General features: G+C 37.9%; 1 protein-coding gene and 2 long non-coding RNA genes across 4 annotated transcripts in view; all 3 read left to right on the top strand.

The window, feature by feature from the left end:
* The window catches only part of LOC144636141 (N-acetylated-alpha-linked acidic dipeptidase 2-like), a 43,758-nt gene extending 42,137 nt beyond the window's left edge, over nucleotides 1-1,621 (top strand). Inside the window, exon 16 of the mRNA XM_078495277.1 lies at nucleotides 50-1,621. Coding sequence (XP_078351403.1) covers nucleotides 50-239 — 190 coding nt within the window. The 3' untranslated portion in view covers nucleotides 240-1,621. The remainder of the gene's footprint in view (nucleotides 1-49) is intronic.
* Nucleotides 1,622-6,054: 4,433 nt separating this feature from the next.
* Nucleotides 6,055-11,057, top strand: LOC144637328 (uncharacterized). 2 transcript variants are annotated; one of them, XR_013567710.1, is made up of 3 exons: nucleotides 6,055-6,617; nucleotides 6,952-7,077; nucleotides 9,419-11,057. It is a non-coding gene; the product is annotated as an uncharacterized LOC144637328 (long non-coding RNA). The 2 variants fall into 2 exon arrangements; XR_013567711.1 differs by lacking the exons at nucleotides 6,055-6,617; nucleotides 6,952-7,077 and adding an exon at nucleotides 7,086-8,498.
* A 7,232-nt stretch (nucleotides 11,058-18,289) lies between these two features.
* On the top strand, nucleotides 18,290-19,272 carry LOC144634406 (uncharacterized). Its single transcript, XR_013567195.1, has 2 exons — nucleotides 18,290-18,691; nucleotides 19,067-19,272. It is a non-coding gene; the product is annotated as an uncharacterized LOC144634406 (long non-coding RNA).
* Nucleotides 19,273-23,664: the final 4,392 nt, after the last annotated feature.

Genomic DNA, 23,664 nt, shown 5'->3' with positions numbered 1-23,664 from the left:
GAATAGGAATCTGCTAATTGTACCCTTTTTGGTATTGTTTTAATATCAGGCACGTGGTTCTAGCGCCAAGCTATTTAGAAACTAAGCCAGACAATCAGTTCCCTGGCATCACGGACTCAATTCACATCGCGAGGGAAAGTGGCGAGAGAAAAGACTGGGAGAGAGTCAAAAAGCAAATCTCTATGGTGATACACGCTTTTCGATCGGCTGTTTCGGTTTTAGGTCCTCCGGATTTTTAAACTTCAGTGAGGATAAGGTCAAAGTCAAGCAAGAACTGTAGGCAGATGCCATTCCTTGCAAGACAAAGTTACAACAGATGTCATCCTTGGGGAAGTGCTATGTGTAGAAACGTACTATTGCGGTCCGGTGCTTGGCATGCTGTACACCGCAGTCCAGAACTCTGTCTTGGCTGGCGTTTCCGTATTAATGTAAACTGGTATAATCAAGTTTTCTGTTAAGACGAATTTATAATACTGTTAGCTATGGTGCTTACGAAGCATATGGTGGCCTATTGTAATATGAGCCAACTTAATCCTGTGGAATTTAAATCGCAAAAGAGAGGGATGCGATAAGAAGGTGAGAGAGACATGCACATAGATGCTAAATATAAGGCTCTATGGCAGCTTTCGTAATAAAATACTCTCGCCGGCGTCTTACAGGGGCTTCTGAATGACCCTGGAACTAAACGGGGTAGCTATTTCGTGTTGGAAGATGAAATACTGTCCTGGCCGACAGCTGGGGAATGTACATCCACTTCAGTCCCTCTACCCTCTGTATCCAAGGGTTTTGTTAATTTATTTGAACTGTACAATGTTATAAAAGAGAGTGGACATTGCTCAGTCATTTATAATAATATAGTTATGAAATAAAACACGATTTAAATACAAAAGCAGTTTATTCACATGCTAAACACCCTTCAAAGACTTCAAATACATGATACTACCCAAGATAAGCATGATAGAAATGAGTTACATCATGGAACGAGTTAATGTAACGCTGTCTTCACACTAAAACTTATGGGACTTCAGGTCACACTCAACAAAATAAGGCGCCTCTTGAAAAATCTTCCTTCGCCCGCTACTTGAAAACAAAAAGCCATAGAAAGCTAATAATAATAATAATTAATGAACTTATATTGCGCAAGTATCAATCAAGGATTTTCACTTGCGCATTACAATATTTATAAAAATATAAATTACTAACTGGCCCTAAAATTAATAAAAATATTAAAATACATGACAAGTGTAAAATTACAATCAATAAAAAATAAAAATTAGCTTAAAAACGCCTTCTGAAACAAATGAGTCTTAAGATTCTTTTTAAAACTATTTACAGATAAAATATTTCTAATAAAAATGGGAAGATCATTCCATAATTTTGGAGCAGCCATATAAAAAGATCTGTCACCCAGGGTAATAAAAGACTTGATGGTAGGAAAGTTTAAAAGTATTCCATCATTTGACCTTAAGTTGTATCTACCACCAGTATCCCTAACAGATATAAGTTCGGTAATGTAAGGCGGAGCGAGACCATGGATAGCCTTAAACGTTAACAATAAAATGTTAAAGTCAATACGAAACTTGACAGGCAACCAATGGAGTGATCTAAGCAGAGGTGTAATGTGACAATATTTGCTTTAAAAGGCCTTGTTTCCCCTCGGGGCCTTGGTCTCCCTGCTTCTCCCTCCCCGTCCCCCCCCTCGTCTGTCTCCCTTTCCTCCGGTCTCCCTCTTCCGCGCCTTCTTTGTTTGTTCTAAAACAAGGCGAGCGGCTGAGTTCTGAACTCTTTGCAATTTCTGTAGCTGACATGCCGGTAGTCCATATAATAAGCTGTTACAATAGTCAATTCGACTAGAGATAAAGGCATGCATCAATGTTTCCTTACATTCCTTACTAAGATATTTCCTAATCCTTCTAATATTATACAAATAATAAAACGCAACAGAGCTTGTTTTCGTTATGTGGTCGCCCATCGATAGATTGGAATCCAACCACACACCCAGATTTCTAACGGGGGATTGCGGAGCAATGGAAGAGGTGCCAATCACTATGTTGTCAATTCTGACTTTACCCAGTTGCTGTTTGGTGCCGATCAGAAGAAGTTCTGTCTTAGCATCGTTCATGAGCAACTTGTCTTGAGACATCCACTGCCTAATGTCTTGAGTACAGTGTTCGATAGCAGCAATTGCATCAGCCTGGCCAGATTGCTCCTTTGGACTGAAAGAGATGTATAACTGCGAGTCGTCGGCATAACAGTGTACAGTTGGCAGGTGCTTTCTGACGACATCAAACAATGCGCTTGCATAGACTGTAAACAGAAGCGGGCCAAGACATGAGCCTTGAGGGACTCCATAGCGCAGATCAAACTTCTCAGACACAGATCCACGAACAGAGACTCGCTGGGAACGCCCATACAAATAAGATCGAAACCAGTCGAGGGCAGTGCCATTCAAACCAAGCTTTGACGACAACCTTTTTAGTAGAATGTTATGATCGACGGTGTCGAAAGCCGCACTGAGATCAAGCAATACAAGAATAGTAACGTGCTGCTTATTCATATTCAACAGAATATCGTTCATTACTTTCAGAAGTGCTGTTTCAGTACTGTGGTTTCTTCTGTAAGCAGACTGTGCGTCCGGATATAAGTTGTTGCTAACCATGTGTCCGTGAATCTGGTTGAACGCGGCTCCCTCAATGAGTTTAGATACGAATGACAAGTTAAAGTTTAAGAGGCTGTATTTTTTAAAACCGCCCACTCAAATTCGCGTCAATAAGTAATTTTGTTTGAAACTCTGACAACTCAAAGACTTTACCGAGGCTAGAACTAAAACTGATTTGGTTTGTTTCAAAATGATTTTCTGGCTGCGTTAGGAGCGATTTAAGTGTTACTGACAGTAAGAGTCAAAGAAATTGCGGTCAGAGGCCCACATTGGATTTCGCCCATACTTTGTATATTGGTAGGCCCAAGTCCCATACATGTGCCAAGGATATTTATTGACCGAAACATTGACTTGTTTGGGAGAAAAAAAATTAAAACAATTTGCAATATTTTCTTCAAAAAAATTTCGCAAATTGACACAATTCGTGACATTGTCGAGTCAGCCAGGCGACAGTTTGAAATGATTTTCACACACGTCCAATTCGATTGATGCTTCTGTAATTGAATGACCATAAAAGCGGCCCATTATCTCTGCTCACAAATTTAATATAATTGTTTTAATAAGTGTACCTAAATCCTCTCTGAAAAGTGTTCGTTGGGACTTCAAACAAACACGCCAAAAATGCATGTGGTACGCAATGAATCTCAAAAGAAAAACCTTCTGAGGCAAGTTTAAGGATGGTTTTAACTTTTTACCGTTTAATTTTTTGGGATCTTTTATAGCAGTACAGAAGAGCATTCCCGAAGTTAACGAAATTACACTATCCGCCATTATCCAATATGCAAATTAGGTCAACACTCCAAAGATTGCCGCCTTCGCATCCGCAAAGAATTTGGCAATACAAATCCCCCTTCGCAGTTACTGAGCGACGTAAAACAAGCAGAATGAAGCAAATATATGTCTGAGCGAAATGTAGAATTAAACTGGTAAAAAATTCGTCGAGCATTCGTAAACATTTTGAAATTTGCTTTCACTCACCTCATGACCACATTTAACAATCCTTCGTGATGTTTAGCTGCGTTTGTTCGTGGCGCGGTAATTTTTGCCATATCCTTAACACATGTAATACTGCAAGAAATCCACCTCATCCGACAATTTTTCCTATCAGAGCACTGTTCGCTGTTGCCTGGCAGAACAACATCTCGCTGTAAACATCCTGACAATATTGGCAGTTTTCACGGTCCAGTTGCTAAATGTCACGCAATACGATAGCCGTGACTAGGTTAGGAGAATTTGACGCTGAAATAGGCCGGACATTTTACTAACATATCATATTAAATAAAAGCGTACACAGTGTGTGAACTTTGTTCTTTCTTATTATATAAACTGCTAAAGTTTGGCCCACTATACGTCCTTTAAATGACCTGGTAACATTCCTACTCATTACCCTAATATTGGGGTACAACATTATAAAAGATTGTCAGAGATTAAAAGTATCATAAAATATCAACTAAGCAAGATTGCTGATTTTAACGCCCTTTACGTATAATTAATTTATATATACTAGCCCTTAACAAACAAAGGGTCATTAAATCTCATGGTTTAACGCCAGAGTAAAGACATCACGCCATTTTACAAATCAATCACAATTCCCATATCGTCTTTTATTGTTGTCGATTTTTTTTTTTACCAAAAAATACGAAAATTAACTGGCCAATTATCTTTTAGGGAAAGTAGGTGAAAAGTTGCGCGCATGATAGCTTTAAGATGATTTTCTGTTTGGAGAGATCGTTCAAAATCTCGCCCTAAATGTCCCAATTGCTCAGTCCACGATTTTGTCCTTTTTGACGAAAGAAAGAAAGAAAGAAAGAAAGAAAGAAAGAAAGAAAGAAAGAATTTGAAATGAATGATAGGAGACCTTACCAAACTCAGCTCTAAATAAGGGATTGGTACTGACTGTCGTCAACCTCAAAAGGTGGCGGACGATTGGGGTAAGTCATTGCTGTTATTTTTCCTTGTTTCTTTACATTGTCATGCCAAGAAGTTTGCATTGGCGAGAACGTGCGTGTGGCATATTCCCGGAGAATCTGAAAAGCGCAAACGCTTTGATACATGTGAAGCTTTTTGTTTTGTTTTGGGAAGGTCGATGAAGTCCCTGGGACTAAAGTAACTTGCTGCTTGGTCGATTCTAAAATGCCACCGTTTTGCGTGTCACGCGCCGGCAACAACAAACAACGGGTTTGAAAAAGTCTACAATGCGGCGTAGCGCGGGGGACGATAAAAATTATTTAGAGAACTTAAAAATAAAATAAATAATGATAGCTTAGCAGACTGTACAAAAACCCGTTGTTATCATTTCTGAAACGGACCGCACTCATTAATGCTTGCTAATGCTGCACAAAATCCTTCGGCTTAACAATCATCTCGCTCGCAATCGCATTTGTAAACATTACTTCTGCTTTGCGAATAAAAGGTTCTCTGACGAAAATAACCTCCATTTTTTAAAAAAAAAATTGAGGAATTTTTTACGGTGAATTGAAAACAAAATTCGCTTGCTAGTTCACGAATAACTTCAGTTCAGTTTTTTTGAAAGCAAAACTTTTGGAAAAGACAGAAATATATAAGATGTTGATTTCACATGTCGGCGCGACAAAAAGTCGCGGGTTGTATTTGATCAAACTTGAAGGTTTTACACGAAAACATCAATACAGGCCCGTAGCCTGGTTTTTGCCCGGGTAGGTTCATTTTCTCTCGAAGCGGACCAAACAGTTGTAGACCGAACATTTGCTTAGTACTTTTTTCTCTTTATTCACTTTACCAGTGCACACGAAATGCTATCAGGGGCGTTAGAAAGCCAGCTTTTTGAAGAGTTGAAGACTTGGTCAACTGGCCCGTATATGTAACCTGGGCCGCCGTTTTCGAGGATTCAGCAGGGGGTATGCTTCCATGTTTTTTTTTCTAGATAACGACCCTTGAAAAGGCCTTCTTTTTTACTTTATGCTGATTTTACTTGTATTTTGGCAGCACATAAAATCTAAGATTTCACTAGAGGATTGCACTTATTTTTGCTTACTCCTATACTGAGCTTTTCTTTAACGTCACATATCATTGTAAATGTTAGCATTGGTCCGGAGTTTTCACTTGCGCGATGAGCCTTGATCTCATCGCGAAAGGGTAGAGATATGTGATCCGTTACCAGTAAATATTGCTTTTCATTTTATCTTGAAAAAAGCTCCAGCTTGAACTGAAAAAATACGATGCTGAAATATTTGTATGCCCTAGAGTACTAGCTTATAGGCTGGCAACGCCATTACCACCGTTTCGTATCAGAGGTTGTTGTCTCCGGGGTGTAAGTGAGCCCAACAGCTTACTTTGGCGTCAAGGTTCACAGTGGCTTCATAGCGGAGCTCCTTAGCGGCCCGTAAGGGCCGCAGAGCGGAGCACCATACCCATAAAAAAAACACATGAAAAAAAAAAAAAAAACACATGAAATAAAATAGGAAACCTCTGCATCCGAGTTTTCATGGTCATCATGGCTAGCGGCATGCCTCGCGGGCGCGTACGGCGGCGTACAAACGTACGTACGGTGTTGCGCACATCCGGGATCTTGAAAGGTCTTGACAACTCGCGCAGTACTGGCGCGAAATAATTTTGCAGTGTGAGGAAAAAAAAGTGTGAGGTCTAAACAGCTAGTCTGAAAGTTAGAACTTGAGACAAACACATTTATTTTGGCTCCTTGTTATGCCGATGACTACAAACGAGAGCAGGGTAAACTTAACTTCGAGGAAACAGGGTTTAAGCGATTTGCGACGGGAAAGAGATCGCGAGAGATCCAGAAAACCCGGACAGAAAGCAGGCGAAAAAGTATAGCAAAGCGCCTGTCGAACCTGGTAGCAAAGTAGCGAAGAAAAGCGACTAAAATAGCAAGAGAGGTGCCGAGGAAACAGGCAAAGAAATAGCGGAGAACAAGGGAACGGAGATAAAACGAGCAGACGAGTGTACCTACTGCGGCCAACTGGTGAGTACAAAACTGCAGTGTTTCCGTCATTTAATATCTCTACGTTTTGTCTTAAGCTTACTTTATACGCAAAGTAAGCTTATATTGACGGCACATTTTACTTGCTTTCGCCACTAAGCATTTGCTTGTGACATGAACAATGTTGAAAAATACTATTCCTTAAAATTCAGTTTTACCAGGTTTTACTGATCAAATAGGAGGATTTGATTATGTAAACAAATAATTGTTGGGCCTTCGAGGAACGAATTCACAAAGAATATCACTTCAACACATCTCGAAGAAAATTAAGCTTACGATTTTTAAATGCTTGTGATATGATTATTTTGTTTTACAGTGCTGGAAGAGCAGCTGAGATGAGAATGAAAGTGATGTCAGTTTGCACGAAGCACCTGGAATTTCGTTAACTCCGAGTGAAATAGATCGATTCAGTGTATGCAGTTTATTGATATTCATGATGGAGGTAAAATTACTGTTCATTTAGTCAGAGTAAATAAACTTCAGCTTCATTACTTAGCTCTTTCGTTCCCAAATATATTAAATAATCCACTTGTCATGTAGTTCTGTTCACTATTGAGCGTTCATGTGGATTACATAACAATGTCAACAATTTTGAGATTTTGAGGTCTGTTTTGCTGGTTTCATTCAGAATGTCAACAGTAAATGTTATATTTGTCATAAAAAAAATCACAATCTTGTTGTGGAATTTGGAAAATGCACACAACAAAGGTTAATGACTACTGGAAAACTGGAATCTTTGTGAGTAAATTCATGCCATTTTAGACACTGTATGCAGCTGTGCATGCAAACTTATTATTAATTAAATGTGTATCTTTAAAAATCTTAGTATTACTGTTAAGAAAAAAGCTTTTAAGATGTGGCAATGTTTTTCCTATGCATGTACATGTATATATAGGGGTAGAGGGGAGGGGGAGTATTTAAAGGTCAAACCTTTTAAAGAGGGAGTGTAAGGGTTTGCAGTGATGCTTTGAGTTTATTAAAATATCAGGACCTGAACAATCGATGGAATCGATAATCGATGGCAATCGATAACAATCGATGACAATCGATATCAATTAATCGATTGATATTGATAATCGATGAACAATCGATCGCTAAAGTTTTTGTGATTATCGATTGTCATCGATTATCAATTTCATCGATAATCGATGACAATCGATCAATTAACTAACATCGATTTTCATCGATTATCAATATCATCGATTACCAATTCAATCGATCATTTAACTGCCATCGTTTTTTATTTGACTAGTATTTGATAAATATGTTTACTTTAAAACACACGGTCTCTCTTGTATGTTATATTTTATTAGCAACAACAATGATAACCTTTCCAAAAAATGTCAATACAACGAGAAACTTACTAACTTAACAGTAATAAGGCAATAATTATTTAAAACAAACGTTTTGAGCTTAAGTCTTATTCGCCTCCATCAACGAAGCGTACGCTTTTCGGTCTGGTTTGCTTTCGAACCAACTCCTGGCAAAGTAAATAGAAATCGCAACTTACAGAATTCCTCGCTGTCTAAGTACAATGTAATTTTTCTAAAACTCTGTCTTGTAGTCCATAAACATTTTCTCGCTCGTCCGAAATATTTCAAATCAAACAGTAGCAGAGAGAACTCAAAAATACGTCGTCCGTACGTCGGAACGAAAACGAGACAACAGTGGGAGTCTGGTGATGAGTTTCGCCTGTCACGTCCGCCATTTTTGACTCGGTCACGAATAACGAAGTGTCTTTGGAATTCTAGCGCTAGCAAACAGTAGGAAACTCGAATGAAAAACAGAAACATTAAAGCTTATGATGTAAACTTCATCTCAATGGAAAGGAGCTTTATTATTTTTTTTTACAAAACAACATATGTAAGTATTTACTTCATGCTTCGGATTGATTGTGTGTTTAATGCCAATCGATGGCAATCGATGAAGTTCGCGACCACCAAAGTGTGATTATCGATTGATCATCGATTGGCCGATGCCAATCGATGCCAATCAACAGTAATTAATCGATTGTCATCGATTGATCGATTGATTTTCCGATCATCGATTTTCATCGATTGTTCAGGTCCTGAAATATTTACAGTAGAACCCTGCTAACTCGAACTCTGAAGGGAAACGAAAATGAGTTCGAGTTAGCGGGGTTTTTCGAGTTAGCGGGGTTGATTGAATATTTTATTTGCCAAGTTAATAATTGATAGTTTACTGATTTTTAAGCACTTCAGTATACAGTACTGTGCAAATTGAACTTATCTTGCCAGAAACTCTAAAGCGACCACACATTCTTTTGTTAAGAGTGGAAAATGACTGTCAAATACATGATCTGTTCATTGCTATAATCAATGGGCAACCGTTGCGAGTTGCAAGTTCTGGAATTCGAGTTATCAGCGTAAAAAGTTTGACCCAAATTTTGTTCAAGGGAAACAAAATTTAGTTCGAGTTAGCGGGGTTTTCGAGTTATCCGAGTTCGAATTTAACCGAGTAAAAATGACTGAAAAGTGGGGTCAAATCCAAGGGAAATGGAAGTGAGTTTGAGTTAGCAAGGTTGTTCGAGTTATCCGAGTTCGAGTTACCGGTTTTTTTTTCTGTAGTTGACTTCGCAGTTATCAGTAAAAAAAATAGTCTGTGCTGATACATCTCTGTTAAATATATAAGGTATCCTTTCGCATCCAGTAGTTTTGCTTCACTTTATACAAGCTTGCGTTAAGTGTTTTGTTTTATAAATTATTGATTTTCATACCAATTAATCAATTTTAATTTAATCTGTGGCATTTGACTTTTTTCAGGGTTAACATGAATTTCAGAATTTGCAGAGCCACAGACACAAAAACAGAATGTGGACAAGGACATCAAAAGAAAACAGGAAGGATTAAGATTATCCAGCTTGATGTTTGGGTGTCTTCATGATGCCATTTTCAAGAGACTAGTAAATTACATGTAAATTGAAATCAAGAAAAGCTGCAAATGAGCAAAGTTTATATTTTAAATGTTAACGTATTTACAGTGTACTTCAGAAAACAACTTCTTGATTGACCTGTCTCTTTCACATCTTTTTAGATGTAACAAGGGCATTATGAAGTGATCTTTTTAAGAATAATTTATGCAGCCAAAACAGTAACAGCAGAAATGAATGGGAGTTTAAAATTGCTATTTTCAATGTTTTGGCTGGTAAGAAACCACATGTGACCAAGCTAAAATCTCTTTGGCCGGTTAACATGACCTGTAAGTGTCCAAATATTTTGAGCCCTCGACTACACAGGACTTACATGTAGTTGTCTAATTACTGTATATCATAAGATCTTTGGTTGACCTTGGGGGAGGTAGTGGAGGTAAAAAGCAATGTAATAATTTGAATTTGGATTGGTAATGCTGAAACTGGTGTAATTCTTAAGTATAGAGGTTAAAATCGTGATTGCAAGCAATATGCAATACCAATTTCATTCTTATGTGTTGTATGCTGCGTACAATTTATAAGAACAGCTATAATGTTAAAATTAGTGAAATATTCTAAAGCCAGATTAAATTTGCAGTATCCATTAGGTACCATGAAGCAACCAAATTGTGACTCATTTGCTTACTTTGTGAACTTCATGACGAATGGGCAACATGACTCCACAAAAATGTGTACAATAAAGCATACAAATTTTTAAAAGAGCAGTCAAAGTATTGATGCTTTTTTTCTTGCATAGTTTTATACACAAGCAAACATGATTCTATTTTTTCTGCGTAATCAAAGAACAAAACTGAGTTTGAGACACACAAACAATATTCTATCTTCCCAGAATTTTTGTTTTTTTTTTATTTCTGTAAGTGAAGTGAAACCCCTTAAGAGGAAGGGGACTCAAAAAGACATGTAAAAGTAAAAAAGGTGCTATCATCCTTTTTTTTGGGGGGGGGGGGCGAGGGGGGTGGGATGGGGTTACAGAATGTCCCTTCTTTGCTTCCAGTTAGTTTCACTCCGGTTTGCTTGTAGTTAGGTTCACCCCTGTTTGCTCGCAGTTAGCTTTATTCATCCGGTGTGCTTGGGATTAGCTTTCACTCTAGTTTGCTTGTGGTTAGCTTTCACTCCGGTTTGCTTGGCATTAGCTTATGGCAATATGCTGTAAACCCTTTGCTACATGTATGACCTCTGCCATTTCCATTCAAAATTAAAATATAGGCAAATAGTGAAAATAAAAACAAATGAATGAATGAAAAAAAGAAAATTAACCATATTCTTAATGTAGATGTATATTATTTCCTATATACTCTAAATGTTAAGTGCTTTGCTAATTTACCACGTGATATGCCTATCTACCCCAACATGCAGCCCTACTACCCCCTCCTTATCTTCGAAGGTTACATAATTACCCGTTTTGCAGCATAATTTCCCATCCAGACTTCTGGATCATAATGCTGTCGGTGGAATTAAAACGTTTTGATTGATTTTGTTTGTTCTCGGCTTATTTGGTGTTGCTGTATACGGTACTCCCATATAAGGGCTATACGGGTATGTGCTGCTCAACAGGGTGTGCCTTTTGCCTCTCTGACTCTGAAACAGGGTATACAAATCACTCTTTTGACTGTGGAACACTATCAAGTTTAGCTATGAAAATCCGCTCCTCTCATTGGTTTTTCTCCAAGCCACAGACAAAGTCAAGTGAGCGCTTTGTGATGTACGCTAGTGTTTTTATATCTATCTTCATATATTTTTCATTGTGGATATTGTCTGGAACAGGGTACCTATTTTGCACTGTTTGTCTGGAACAGGGTCGCAAATTGAGCCGTTTTTCTCTGGAACAGGTCCAGAGTCTCAGCGACTCAGTGGCACACCCCTTGAGTAAATTTTAGGGAGTACCTCTCCCCCCCCCCCCCGGGACACGGTAAAAAAAAGTAAGTAACAATATTAAAATTTATAAAAAAAAAATAAAACGAATATTATATTCTTAGCCTTAAAATTGTACAATGGCTTGAATTCAGGTTTCAATAAAGTGCAAAATAATTAACTGGGGAGCTCCGCTTTTAGGCTTGCCTAAATCTATATATTAATGGATGCATGCAAGAGCAAGGTTAGACAAGCGACTTTCCCCATCGATGCTCGCATTTAGTTGCCACAACATGCAGATGTTGGATGTTGATGGCTTTAAAAATGAGACTTTTGCATACTACCCTACCCTTCCGTATTCTCTGAACTTGTTGAAATTTGTTAAACGGGACGCAATATATATTCAAATCAGTGGAATCAATATGAGATGCATTTGTGTCACGATCTGCCTTTGGTTCTAGTCTAAAAACCGAAAAAGAGGGAAATACAGGTGAAAGGTTTACTAGTTTATTATGTTATTTTTGTTGAAAATAAATACAAATAACATCATGCAGTGAAAATTCTTTTAAGCGGACATTATGCAGTATCATTCCGCGGACCGGACATTTTCAGTCAGTGGGGGGGGGGGGGAGGTCGTCCGAACCCCCGAACCCCACCCCCAGCCTACGGACCTGCAATACCTCCGTTTCTTAACGAAAATGTCAATCACGAGATTTTTGCCGTTAATATTTTTTAAGAAAATTACCCAACGAGGCCATGGCCTCGGGGACTAAAATTAAATTCTGTCTAAATCGCAAACATAATTAAATTAAATGATAAAACAACTTTTAAGGGAGAACTTCACCGATCAAGTTCACCGATCGCGACGCAAAACTCCACAAGCATTTTATTACCTGATGTTAAAATGTTTAGAACTGCATACCTTCGTTGTATGACTCTTACTAACACAAACTATGTAATTACCAAAATAAGTTTTGACTGGAACAAGTTACATCCCCGCTCTGCATTCTTCGTAGATTTTTCACTGTGACCGTCTGCCACTTGCTCTGGTACTCTGCATAGTCTGATCGACCTTCGACAGTCAATGCCCAAGCGTTCGCGGTGAAGAGGACAGATTGTCATTTCCTGTATATTTTCTGGCGTTCGAAAACAGGCACTCCTCGCTAGAATAAGCTGGATTTCGGTATCACACCCACTAAACTTCAACAACTTTTTATGGCTTCTTATGTCCTTTCTGCAGGATCCCATTCTCGACCCCAGAGCTCTTCTCTTTTGCGCATGACTGACGGCGAGAAGAGCTCTGGGCAACCCTGGAACAGAGCCTATTCTCATTTGAAGTTCGTTGAAACAATGAAAACACTTCTGATTGGTCGATCTGTAACGCGCCAAAATTTGAACGTGCGTCGGGATGGTTGTCCTGGCCCCTGGGGAATTGAATGTCTGTGCTTTAAGCAAATAAAAGATTGTGCACGCAATCGTAATATGCGTTGTTTTTGGATGTATTTCTGTTTGGAGACGACATCAACAGTCTTGGAGCAATTCTTTTTCACTTAAATAAGCATGTTTAATGTATAACGATGTTTAACAACAGAGAATCGTCCAAAAACAGCACTAATTACAATTTCGCGACACGACCTGAATTTGCATAAATGAATGTAACGGTCGAATGACTTTTTTAATTATTCAGTTGTTGAACATTTTAAAATTAAATATACATTTAGAAGAACTACCTTGTTGATTTTGACTTAACTGGAGCCTTACACGAGCTAAACCCTTAACATTAATTTTTGCTGAATTTTTCAACAAAATGCTACTGCTAGTAATCGCTGCAAGAGCCGTTTTTTGTCTCTGGAAAATGGAGTGTGCGCAATAGAGTCATCGTAGCCAGATTTTGGCTACGCTTGCGTGGAGTTTCCCAGAGCTTTTGTCGCCGTCAGTCACGTGCAAAAGACAATAGCTCTGGGGTCGAGAATGGCAGGATCCAAGAGGCACAACCTGACAGGATCCGAGCCTTGATCTCGAATCGGGTCCGCATTTCCCACCGACCAAAAGAGGAAAGGTACATGCCATTCCAAACTTCAAAGAATTCTCAAAGCAACCATATGTTTATCGTTGTTTATGACGTAATGTTAAAAGGACGATACCTTTGGAAACATATCAGGAAAATTGACAGCTCAATAATGTGTCAATTTCGAAAATGAAGAAAAATCGATCATGATACGCTCATATTGGCCAAAGATAAAGGTCATTTTGAATTTTCAATTTACTTTCGTTTATCCTGCGATAATTTTTGATTGCCTTTTTTTTTTTAAATTCATTTCTAATTTCTTGCTCCATTTACCAGTTAACTTAATTTGTAATGCATTTCAAACGCGATTCTGGGCGTCACGCAAACTGAACAGACAAAAATAGTGCTTTAGGGACAAATGCGGTTACGTTCAGACAGGTTTTAGACCTAATTGACTAAACTACAACTGGGGCTAATATTGCGTTTTGTATTTATTAAATAAATAAAATAAAAATAAGGCGTTAGGCCAACAACTTTAATCGTGTTTACTGTCGTGCACGTGGGTGCACGCCGAAATATTTTTCACAAGCGTGTTTCTACTGACGCATGTACTCTTATTTATTATAAAATTTTCACGTATGGTCTAAGATTGTCACCCGAAACAAGGAAATTTGGATTCGCGCATTTTCAACAGTGAATTTGAATATTGTTAAAAAACTATATACCTCATAAAGGGGGCGTCACGGGCACCCCAGGACCCCTCCCCTCGCTAAGTCCTTGGGTTACCGCACAAGGTAGGATCCTCAGTCTTGAATCTGGTTTATCTTCGACCGAAAAAAAAGGCACATGCCATTCTCAACTTCACTTCAAATAATTCGCAATGCAGCCAGTTGCTTCTGTTGTGGGTGCAACTTAAAGAATACGAAATCTAAATACCTTTTAATCTAAGACATTCCTATTCTTAGGCCATTTTAACTTCAATAAAAATAAAAAACACACTGCGGTGACAAACATGACAAGACAACGTATCAGTCGGAAAAAACTTTGATTCAATTACGTGGGTGATTACATGATACCGGGGCGACTTTCATATCGGTGCGAGTTCACCCCGGGTCCCTGTTGTGGCTCTGGGGTTTGTTTACACGATACCAGCGAGTCATTCCGGCGTGAATTCACTCCAGTTTTGGTATCGGAGCGAGATTTTCATTCCGGTGTCATGTAAACGTGGTATAACTCAGCTGATGACTGTTTCGCTTCATATTTCTTTTAACGGCAGTATTAAACTCATACCCCAGTAAAAACGGCTTACGTAAATGCGGTATGACTCTCATCTCGCACCGGAATGAAAGTCGCGCCGGTATCATGTAAACACCCCCCCCCCCCCAAGATTGCATGTTGTCAACGCCTCATGAATTTTTTGTGTGGTATCTCGATCGGTTCCTTTTCTCATTCAAGCTTAGATAATGAAAATGTTTCCAAACTGTCCGTATATCCATTGTATTTAAATCACTAAAAAAATGATTTAAGAATATTAAAAATATATTTTAGAATATTAAAGCCGCCGATTGAAATGTCATGGACTAATTATCATATGTGGTGCTTAAAACATGGAACCTAAATTCAATGAAGATATCCGCTAATTTGGACGATTAAATAATAAATGACACAAGTAAAATTTGGTGATTTAAAAAAAGCCTTTACTATTGACTAGCACTCCTTTTGTTTTTTTTTCCTTTTACTTGCGGTCGCAACTCACTAACTTGTGATTGAAACTTATTTGCAACGCAAAAGTGGATTGCCTGTGCAAGCCCGGCCAGCCAGCGTCTGTGTATCATGACGAGAATCCGCCTACATCGAGGACATGGCTGTTGTTCAAAAAAGAACACGATCGGAACTTTTTAACATGCTATCGTAACTGCCTCCTCCACAGGCTTTTCCAAGGCCGCGCGGGTTTTGGAGAGAGGCAGGGATTTTGAGCGAGCGCGAAGCGCGAGTAGGGGGATTGGGAGCTAGCGCGAAGAGTGAGCGGTGGGTGATGCCTTCCCGTGTATCCCTTCGCCCTCGCTTTCCTCAATGATTAACTGACATTTCTCCCAACGATCGCGAGCGACTGGGGACGAGGCAGCTATCGTAACATAATGCAAAGTGTGGCGAAGATTGCGCATGCGCGTTACCGGCAAGAAGCATGCGTAGTAAAGTAGCGCGTGGGAGAAAATCGCGAATTACACGAAAGAGGTAATCCATTGTGTAAAAGACAAATACAAAAAAAGGCGGGGGGTTGTAACAACCAATGTCAATGCAGTCAATGATTCCTTTGAGAATCCTTTTCCTTTTGTGAATCCTTTTCCTCTGTGTGGTGGAACATAAAAGAGACTGGATACAGGATGCAGTTAGTGTTCAACTAATCAGGGTGCTGCTGGTGTTCCAGCCTGGCACGAGCCTAAGCTGTGACTAAGCGGACTAGTGGACCAGCCTGGACAGGCAAGGGTGGTCTCAGTGCACCATAATATCACGTACCTCAAGGGGTTGTGGTGAAAAAAAGGAGCACCAGGAGATGAAAAAGTTGGGCGCAGTGCTACCCAGCAAGTGATATCAAGTTATATCAATCAGGCTGCAAGCTTCTCAAATGTAAACTGGCTGCATGCATTTGATGGGTAAGTGACTCGAACAATGTGAAGGTTGGAAAAAAAGGCGGAAAAAATAAAAACACGCCTTATCGGAACTTAATTCAGCTACGGAGTGAAGCTGTAAATAACACAGAATTGATTTTGTATGAAAGAACATTTTATGAACTATCATGCGGACAACACTAGTTATACACTTACAGACCTGTATAGGCGAATCTTTGCTAATGTCAGTGTTTACAACTTTAAGAAAGCAAAACTCATTCAATCCTGTTTTAATTCGAAATGTACATAAAAACCGAAATTAAATATGGAAATTTCAGACTAGTACTGTTGCTTGTCAACTTTTGAAACTTAATTCATTTGTTATTACATTATCCGTAAGATACAGTCAACTCTCGCCTTGCGGACACCCCGCTATAGCGGACACTCGCTATTACGGACAAAATCTAGATCCCCGGCGAGAGCGGTTTGACTGGAAATGACTCCCGCTATTACAGGCATCTCGCTATAACGGACACTAAACGACGCACCGAGCGTGTCCGCTATAACGAAAGTCAACTGTAGAAGGTAAAGAAGTTTAATGACTCGAAAAATGTGCGAAAAACAAGTGATCCTCATAAAAATCACTAAGAAATAACAACGAAGCAATAAGCAAAAAAAAAAATTATGCAATTGAATTTTTAATTTGTTCTCTTTTCTTTTCAACTGCTTCAACCTTCAAAGGAAGATCCCGTATTTCTGCGGGAGTTCAGGATGCGAATAAAGGAAAGGATTTTGGTTAAGAAATATAACGGTGAAAACATAGTCTTTTTTTCGATTTTACAGCCCCTCGTGGTGGACAATTTATTTAATTTCGCTCGTAAGCATCAGCATTTTAGTGTAGTTGCAGAATATAACTTATTGCAAAGTTCTAATTGAATAGCTTTTGTAGACTGTTACTGTATCAAAACACTGCTCTGTCTCAGAACATGTAAAAATTGAAATTGTTATTTAAAACTGATTAGTATGGGTAATCAAATGGTGACGAGTGAAATTAGGAAATAATTTCACGCGCATTTTGTTAAGAATTTTGACAAAATGCAAGTGAAATTATTTCCTAATTTCACGAGTATAACATTTGATTTCATATTAATATCATAGGTGACAAATTACGCTTGGAATCTTAGGTTTTTGACTGGTATACTGCATCGCGAACTCCGAGCGTGAAAAGTTGAAAGCATACATTTTGCTTAAGTCCGCAAGTTTTTTAGTCTCCTAGACTCCTTTCTGCTGTTGACAAAAAGTTTCAAATATAGCTGGCTAAGATTAAATTCAAGCGAAAATATACAAAGTTTAAGCTTTAAAACATCTTTTATCCCGGACGCCATCTTGCCGCTAACTACGTTGCCATGGCAATTTTATAATTTCACACGTGAAATTATAAATTAACGTTAAAATCTCGCGCCAAAATTAAGGAGTAATTTGTCACCTATGATATCACGAGAAAAATTGTTTTCTTTAATAGTAACTGCATGGGGCAGTGTAATCTATTTTCGTTATATGCCAACAATCACTTCCAGGCAATACAAATTGATTAAAATTGGTGTTTTGTAATTAAATTGCAAATTGCAATTCCGATTAAATCAATCACCGGACTCGAGTGTCAACATGGCCAATAAAAAGCCAGTATGTCTGCATATTTTACATATCAATTGCCTTTAATCAAGGTCTTCAATTTCAGATGAGACTCATCAGATGAGCTTAGTTTGAGAGAGGAGGCCAGGTAAGTTGGGTTTAATGTGAAGTTCATTCATTCCAATTTATGCCGCAATACTGGCCGCCGTATTTATTTTCTGCAGTTTTGTTCACTTTAAGACGCTAAGAAAAAAAGCTAAGGTAGGAGACATGAATGAACTAATCTCATCAGCAAAATACTTAAGATCAAGACCTATGGTGGGTGATTACCGTCATAATTAAACTTTGGATTTTGTTACTTGTTATTGCATTTTGTTTTACAATAAGTTGCTTGTGTGTTTGAATTTTATGTTGGTTGTATCAATTTTCTGTCAGAATTCAGAAATTTTCGTCTAATCAAATTTTCGGATAGCTCTAAACTTTCTAGTAATTTGAATTTTTCAGGTTGTGCCAGTTTTCGGGAACTATTCCAATTTCTGGTGTCATGATTTTTTGCCAGTAGTTCGAATTTTCGGACACATTCAATTTTCTGCTAGTAGTTCGAATTTTCGGACACATTCAATTTTCTGCTAGTAGTTCGAATTTTCGGACACATTCAATTTTCTGCTAGTTCCCGGCGCCATATTGGAATAGTAACCGCGCAGACATGATAGCGAGGCTACCGGTGACCCGTGGCTGAGCGTGAAGAGAGATTACAGTGAGGATTCGGCAATTAGCCCGTGTTTTTTCGCGTTTTTCGGAACATAAGCGAAAGTTTTGATTCTAATAATACTCCTTCGTCATCTTCTAAGATGAATGGAAAATATTGGGCCGCTTTTGGCTGTAAAAAAGGCGAGTAAACTTCTCAGGGGCCATCAGTTGTTTTCGCTGCGTAACAAAACACAAGGAGATCCAGTGAAGAAATCGCATCCATGGTGTAATCTGATAAGACGCCAGCATGAGCATGGTGAGGACAATTTTCTTCGTCTTTAAAGCAATTTTTCTTTGCACTAATCATTACAAAAAAGGAAATATACACAGCTCTCCTGAGCAAGTCGTTGGGATCAGAAAGAAAGGTTTTTAACATGCAATGTTTACAAAACTTTTGTTTACTTGCTCTCAATCACTGAAGTTGATGTTTAATAATACTTTACATTACACAGTGCCCAATTCTTGAAAGTTTTCAGTAAAATAGTTATCCCAAATCAGGAATTATTCTCAATTTTGCAGACTTCTTTTTTATTTTATTTCTGAGTGTGGCAGTTTATTTTATATTGGTTAGAGCTGCTTTTAGGTGAAGTTATAAGCTTGGTTTAAATAAAGTTTTAATATTATCTCATAGGTAAAGAGAAATCCCAGCAACATAGATTGTGAAACATTCTAAAAGGAGTCTGCCAGTTGAAAGAAGCTCAGAAAATCATCTATTCAAGTCAAGAAATGGAAAATAACACAAGCAGAGGGCAATTTTTTAAGAATAAAAAATGTTTTCATAGTTGAAATGACTGCATCAGCTACTAAGTTTTGAAATAAATCATTTGCAGTGTTGAATCAAGGTGTTTCAAAAAGCCATTTAACAGTTCCTGTTACTATAAAAAAGTATTACCAACCCAAACAGTATGGTAAGGATTATTATAATGAGATGCACAAAATGTGGACCATGTATAACTGACAATAATGCTTGCAAGTCTAAAGTTATATTTACAAAAATTGCCTGAGGGAATGATAAAATCATTGCTATACTTTACATGTCCAGGGACAACTGTATTTGTTCTTTGTCCTTGCCTTATTCTGGCCTTAAAGGAATTTTATTGTCTATTTTGGAGAGAAAAGGCTTGCTTTTTCAATTTTTTTTTTTTTTAACACCACATTCTCAGACAAAACAAATTCCACCCCTACACATTGACCTGGTGTGGGAGACGCGGTGGCCAATGGTTAGCGCACTCGACTCCCAGTCGAACGGCCCGGGTTCGAGTCCTGGTGGGGGAGCTGCGTTGTGTTCTTGGCCAAGACACTTTACTCTCAGTGCCTCTCTCCACCCAGGTGTATAAATGGGTAACAGCGAATTTACTGCTGGCATTCCATCCAGGGGGGAGTAGACCTAGTCGCTTAATGCTACGGAAACCGGGATAAGCTCCAGCTGTATGAGCCACTTGGCTCGGACACAGACTTTACCTTACCTTTTACAGATTGACCTGGAGGTTACAACAAGAGAAATTCCTCTTCCCCATTGATGGTAGAGTTTCATATGGACACCGAACTACAGCTAATCTAGCAAAGTTCCATCCAGCTTCATGATGAAGATTTTATTTATTTTAATTTTCTTTACTGTCTTATTTAAACAATACATTCATCTTAAACATTACATCAATATTTTCAATACTACATGCAGGACCTTAAATTTTATAGCTCCCCATTTGAGATAATAAACATTCAGAAAGTGTTTAAAGTATTGACATACTTTCTGGTTTCAGTGTAAAAGATTTATGGGTGGTTAACCCTTTACTGTCAAAGAATGAACAGCCCGAAAACTTTACCAGGTCAATACATACACATGTACACAAAAGGAGATGTAACAGTAAATTTGACCAAATTCTCTCATCTAGAGCTGATAGAAAAGTTGATTTTTAACCTCTTCTGGAGAAATAATACCAAAATGATGGGTTATCACTGATGGACGATTAAACTACCCTGACTGTAATGTGGTTGAGACCAAACTTTGCCTGAAATTCAACCAGTTTAAATTCAATGATGCATTATTCTCTTTGCAGATCAATCAGACTTTTCATCAGGTGATTTAATAGGGTGCAATAATACTCCTGGTTAATGAGAAAAAAGTTTTCCCTTTTCTTTTGCATTTTTATTTCTTGAGTAGATGTTTCTCTGTGCCTTCTTTTAAATAGTGACTTCCTTGTGTGATAATTTCACAATCCATGTTTACTGGGATAGCTTTCACCTATGAGACAATATTGAAAACGGATTTAAACTAAGCTTACAACTTTACCTAAAAGCAACTCTTTGTTATCAATAATCTATTTCTTTTAAATCTTATCAAAATACAATAAGCTTATATCAGACTCAAAATAAATACAGAAATAAAAAAAACCGTAGGCAAAATTGGGAATAATTTCTGAATTGAGATATATATTTAAATGGAGACTTGTCAACAGAAGGGCTTTCCTAGATATAAAATATTATCAAACAACTTCAGTGATTAGAAGCAAGTATAAAACAAAAGTTTTGTAAACATTGCATGTTAAAAACCTTTTTTCTGATCCCAACGACTTGCTCAGGAGAGCTGTGTATATTTCCTTTTTTGTAATGATTAGTGCAAAGAAAAATTGCTTTAAAGACGAAGAAAATTGTCCTCACCATGCTCATGCTGGCGTCTTATCAGATTACACCATGGATGCGATTTCTTCACTGGATCTCCTTGTGTTTTGTTACGCAGCGAAAACAACTGATGGCCCCTGAGAAGTTTACTCGCCTTTTTTACAGCCAAAAGCGGCCCAATATTTTCCATTCATCTTAGAAGATGACGAAGGAGTATTATTAGAATCAAAACTTTCGCTTATGTTCCGAAAAACGCGAAAAAACACGGGCTAATTGCCGAATCCTCACTGTAATCTCTCTTCACGCTCAGCCACGGGTCACCGGTAGCCTCGCTATCATGTCTGCGCGGTTACTATTCCAATATGGCGCCGGGAACTAGCAGAAAATTGAATGTGTCCGAAAATTCGAACTACTAGCAGAAAATTGAATGTGTCCCAAAATTCGAACTACTGGCAAAAAATCATGACACCAGAAATTGGAATAGTTCCCGAAAACTGGCACAACCTGAAAAATTCAAATTACTAGAAAGTTTAGAGCTATCCGAAAATTTGATTAGACGAAAATTTCTGAATTCTGACAGAAAATTGATACAACCAACATAAAATTCAAACACACAAGCAACTTATTGTAAAACAAAATGCAATAACAAGTAACAAAATCCAAAGTTTAATTATGACGGTAATCACCCACCATAAAGACCGTTTATGTTTATATTTGCAGTCGTACTTTCATGTTCAGCGAAACAATCAGCTTTCTTACTTGTGCTAGTTGTGGGATAGTATTTATCTTGTGCAGGCGCAGTATCATTACTGAATTTCGGTCTGCCTCTCATTTTCTACTCTTTTCAGTGTGCAGTTATCTGCTTTCTGCTCGTCAGATTAAACCCGTCGATAACATAATTTGCCTCGCACTGTTGATTAAGGGTTGCAGGCTTGAATTGTTTGGTCTTTTGATGAGCTTCAGTGTTTCAATTTCTTACTAATATTGATGATAGGATAGAGCGAATTATGGACTTGGCTTGAATCGCATATTTCGATTTTTTCTCAACTGCATTGGCAGGTCGACAGGACGATCCTAGAAGGAAAGACTGCCGGATTCTTGTCACACAGCTTTCTTCGGCTGTTTCCCTTTGCTTAACACAATGTTTACATTACATAAAGCGATCATAAATACAGCTACCACCAATCAATATAAACGACAGTTATTCAATCCGCATCGTGATCAAAGGGAATGGGTTCCTTATTTTTAAAATAACATACAGACGACAAATAGTAATAGCGAAGCTAAACACTGCATGCATCAAGTCCGCTGAAGAAAGATACAGGAACCTGATGCAAGGTAACAACCTGTACTGAATTGCTGAGCCTGATTTTATGACAGAAAATTTCATGATGTTTATAAACTTAAGCTTACTTTCTAAGTGCAGTTTCGATAGATTCTGTGTCGGTAAAGTTTAGATCTTTCCTTAACTTAAGCAATATACTTTGCCCCTTTAAGTCGCATTAACTGTAACTTGTAGTACATTTAAGCTTACGCTTACATGTCAGTTCATTTTTTTGTTCCCCTGAGTTGGTTTCATTTGCTATGGATTAACCGATTATCTATTGCCGTAACGTAAGTTGATTTTCTTTGGCCGTCAATAAAGTCGAATTCTAATCCCTTGCCGTGAGAGTTATTATTTCTTATTGCTGTGAGTTTATTCCGACTTTCAGACTACATTTTCTCGGCGGAAGAAATTCATACAGTATAAGTGACGTTTTTCGAAGTGCTAAACGACGACAAAGCAAAAAGCTCGAACAAAATAAATTTATTTAAACTAAACTTGCTCTGAATAACATGTTTACCCCATCTCAGGCTCGAGCGCGAGGTGAAAAATATAAACTGACTCATATTTTTTAAAGTAGTTCAAACATTGTTTTTTTTTTTTGCTTCAGTGTAGTCCACTTTTACACTGAATAATTACACTGAATAGAGATGATTTAGTGTACGTTTAAATTTGTTTAAATTTTGCACACGGTAAGAAATAAAAGATAAGTTTTAAATTTGCGTACGTGACTGAGCAACCCTTTTCAGTACGCCGATGTTAAGACAAATACAGAAAGAAAAGCAAGACGGGAATATGCCTGCTATTTTCTATTCTTAGAAAGCAGACAATAAACTCTTAATTAATTTTTAGGCCATGAGTTGTATTAAAGCAAAACGATGAGAGGATCGTAAAATTATTTACTATTCTTTAGAAAGGAGAGAATAAACTCTTAATTAATTTTTTGTCCATTAGTTGTTCTGCCTCGAGATTATGATGGATTTATATTTGTCTTGCACCTATGGGCCAGTGCTAGTGTATACATAAAAGCTTTAACCGCATATTTATCAAAATGAAAACATTGTATCTCCAGCAAAGATTAAATAAATTAAAGGGAAGCTCCGCTTTTAGGCTTGCCTAAATCTATATATTACCTTCCTTACATACACCTAATTGCAATAAGGTTGTCATAGAAAAAAGAAAAAGTCAAATAGGAATTAATTAAGCGCATGCATGAAGTTTATTCGTACAAATGGCCTCAAAATGCCTCAAAATACGAATAAATCGATTTATCTTGTTACAGCATA

Source organism: Oculina patagonica, chromosome 13 (genome assembly GCF_052425735.1).
Source record: "Oculina patagonica isolate OP01 chromosome 13, crgOcupat, whole genome shotgun sequence".
NCBI classification, from domain to species: Eukaryota; Metazoa; Cnidaria; class Anthozoa; order Scleractinia; family Oculinidae; genus Oculina; species Oculina patagonica.
Note: the sequence above shows the minus strand (reverse complement) of the source record. Positions and strands in the feature narration are given on the sequence as shown.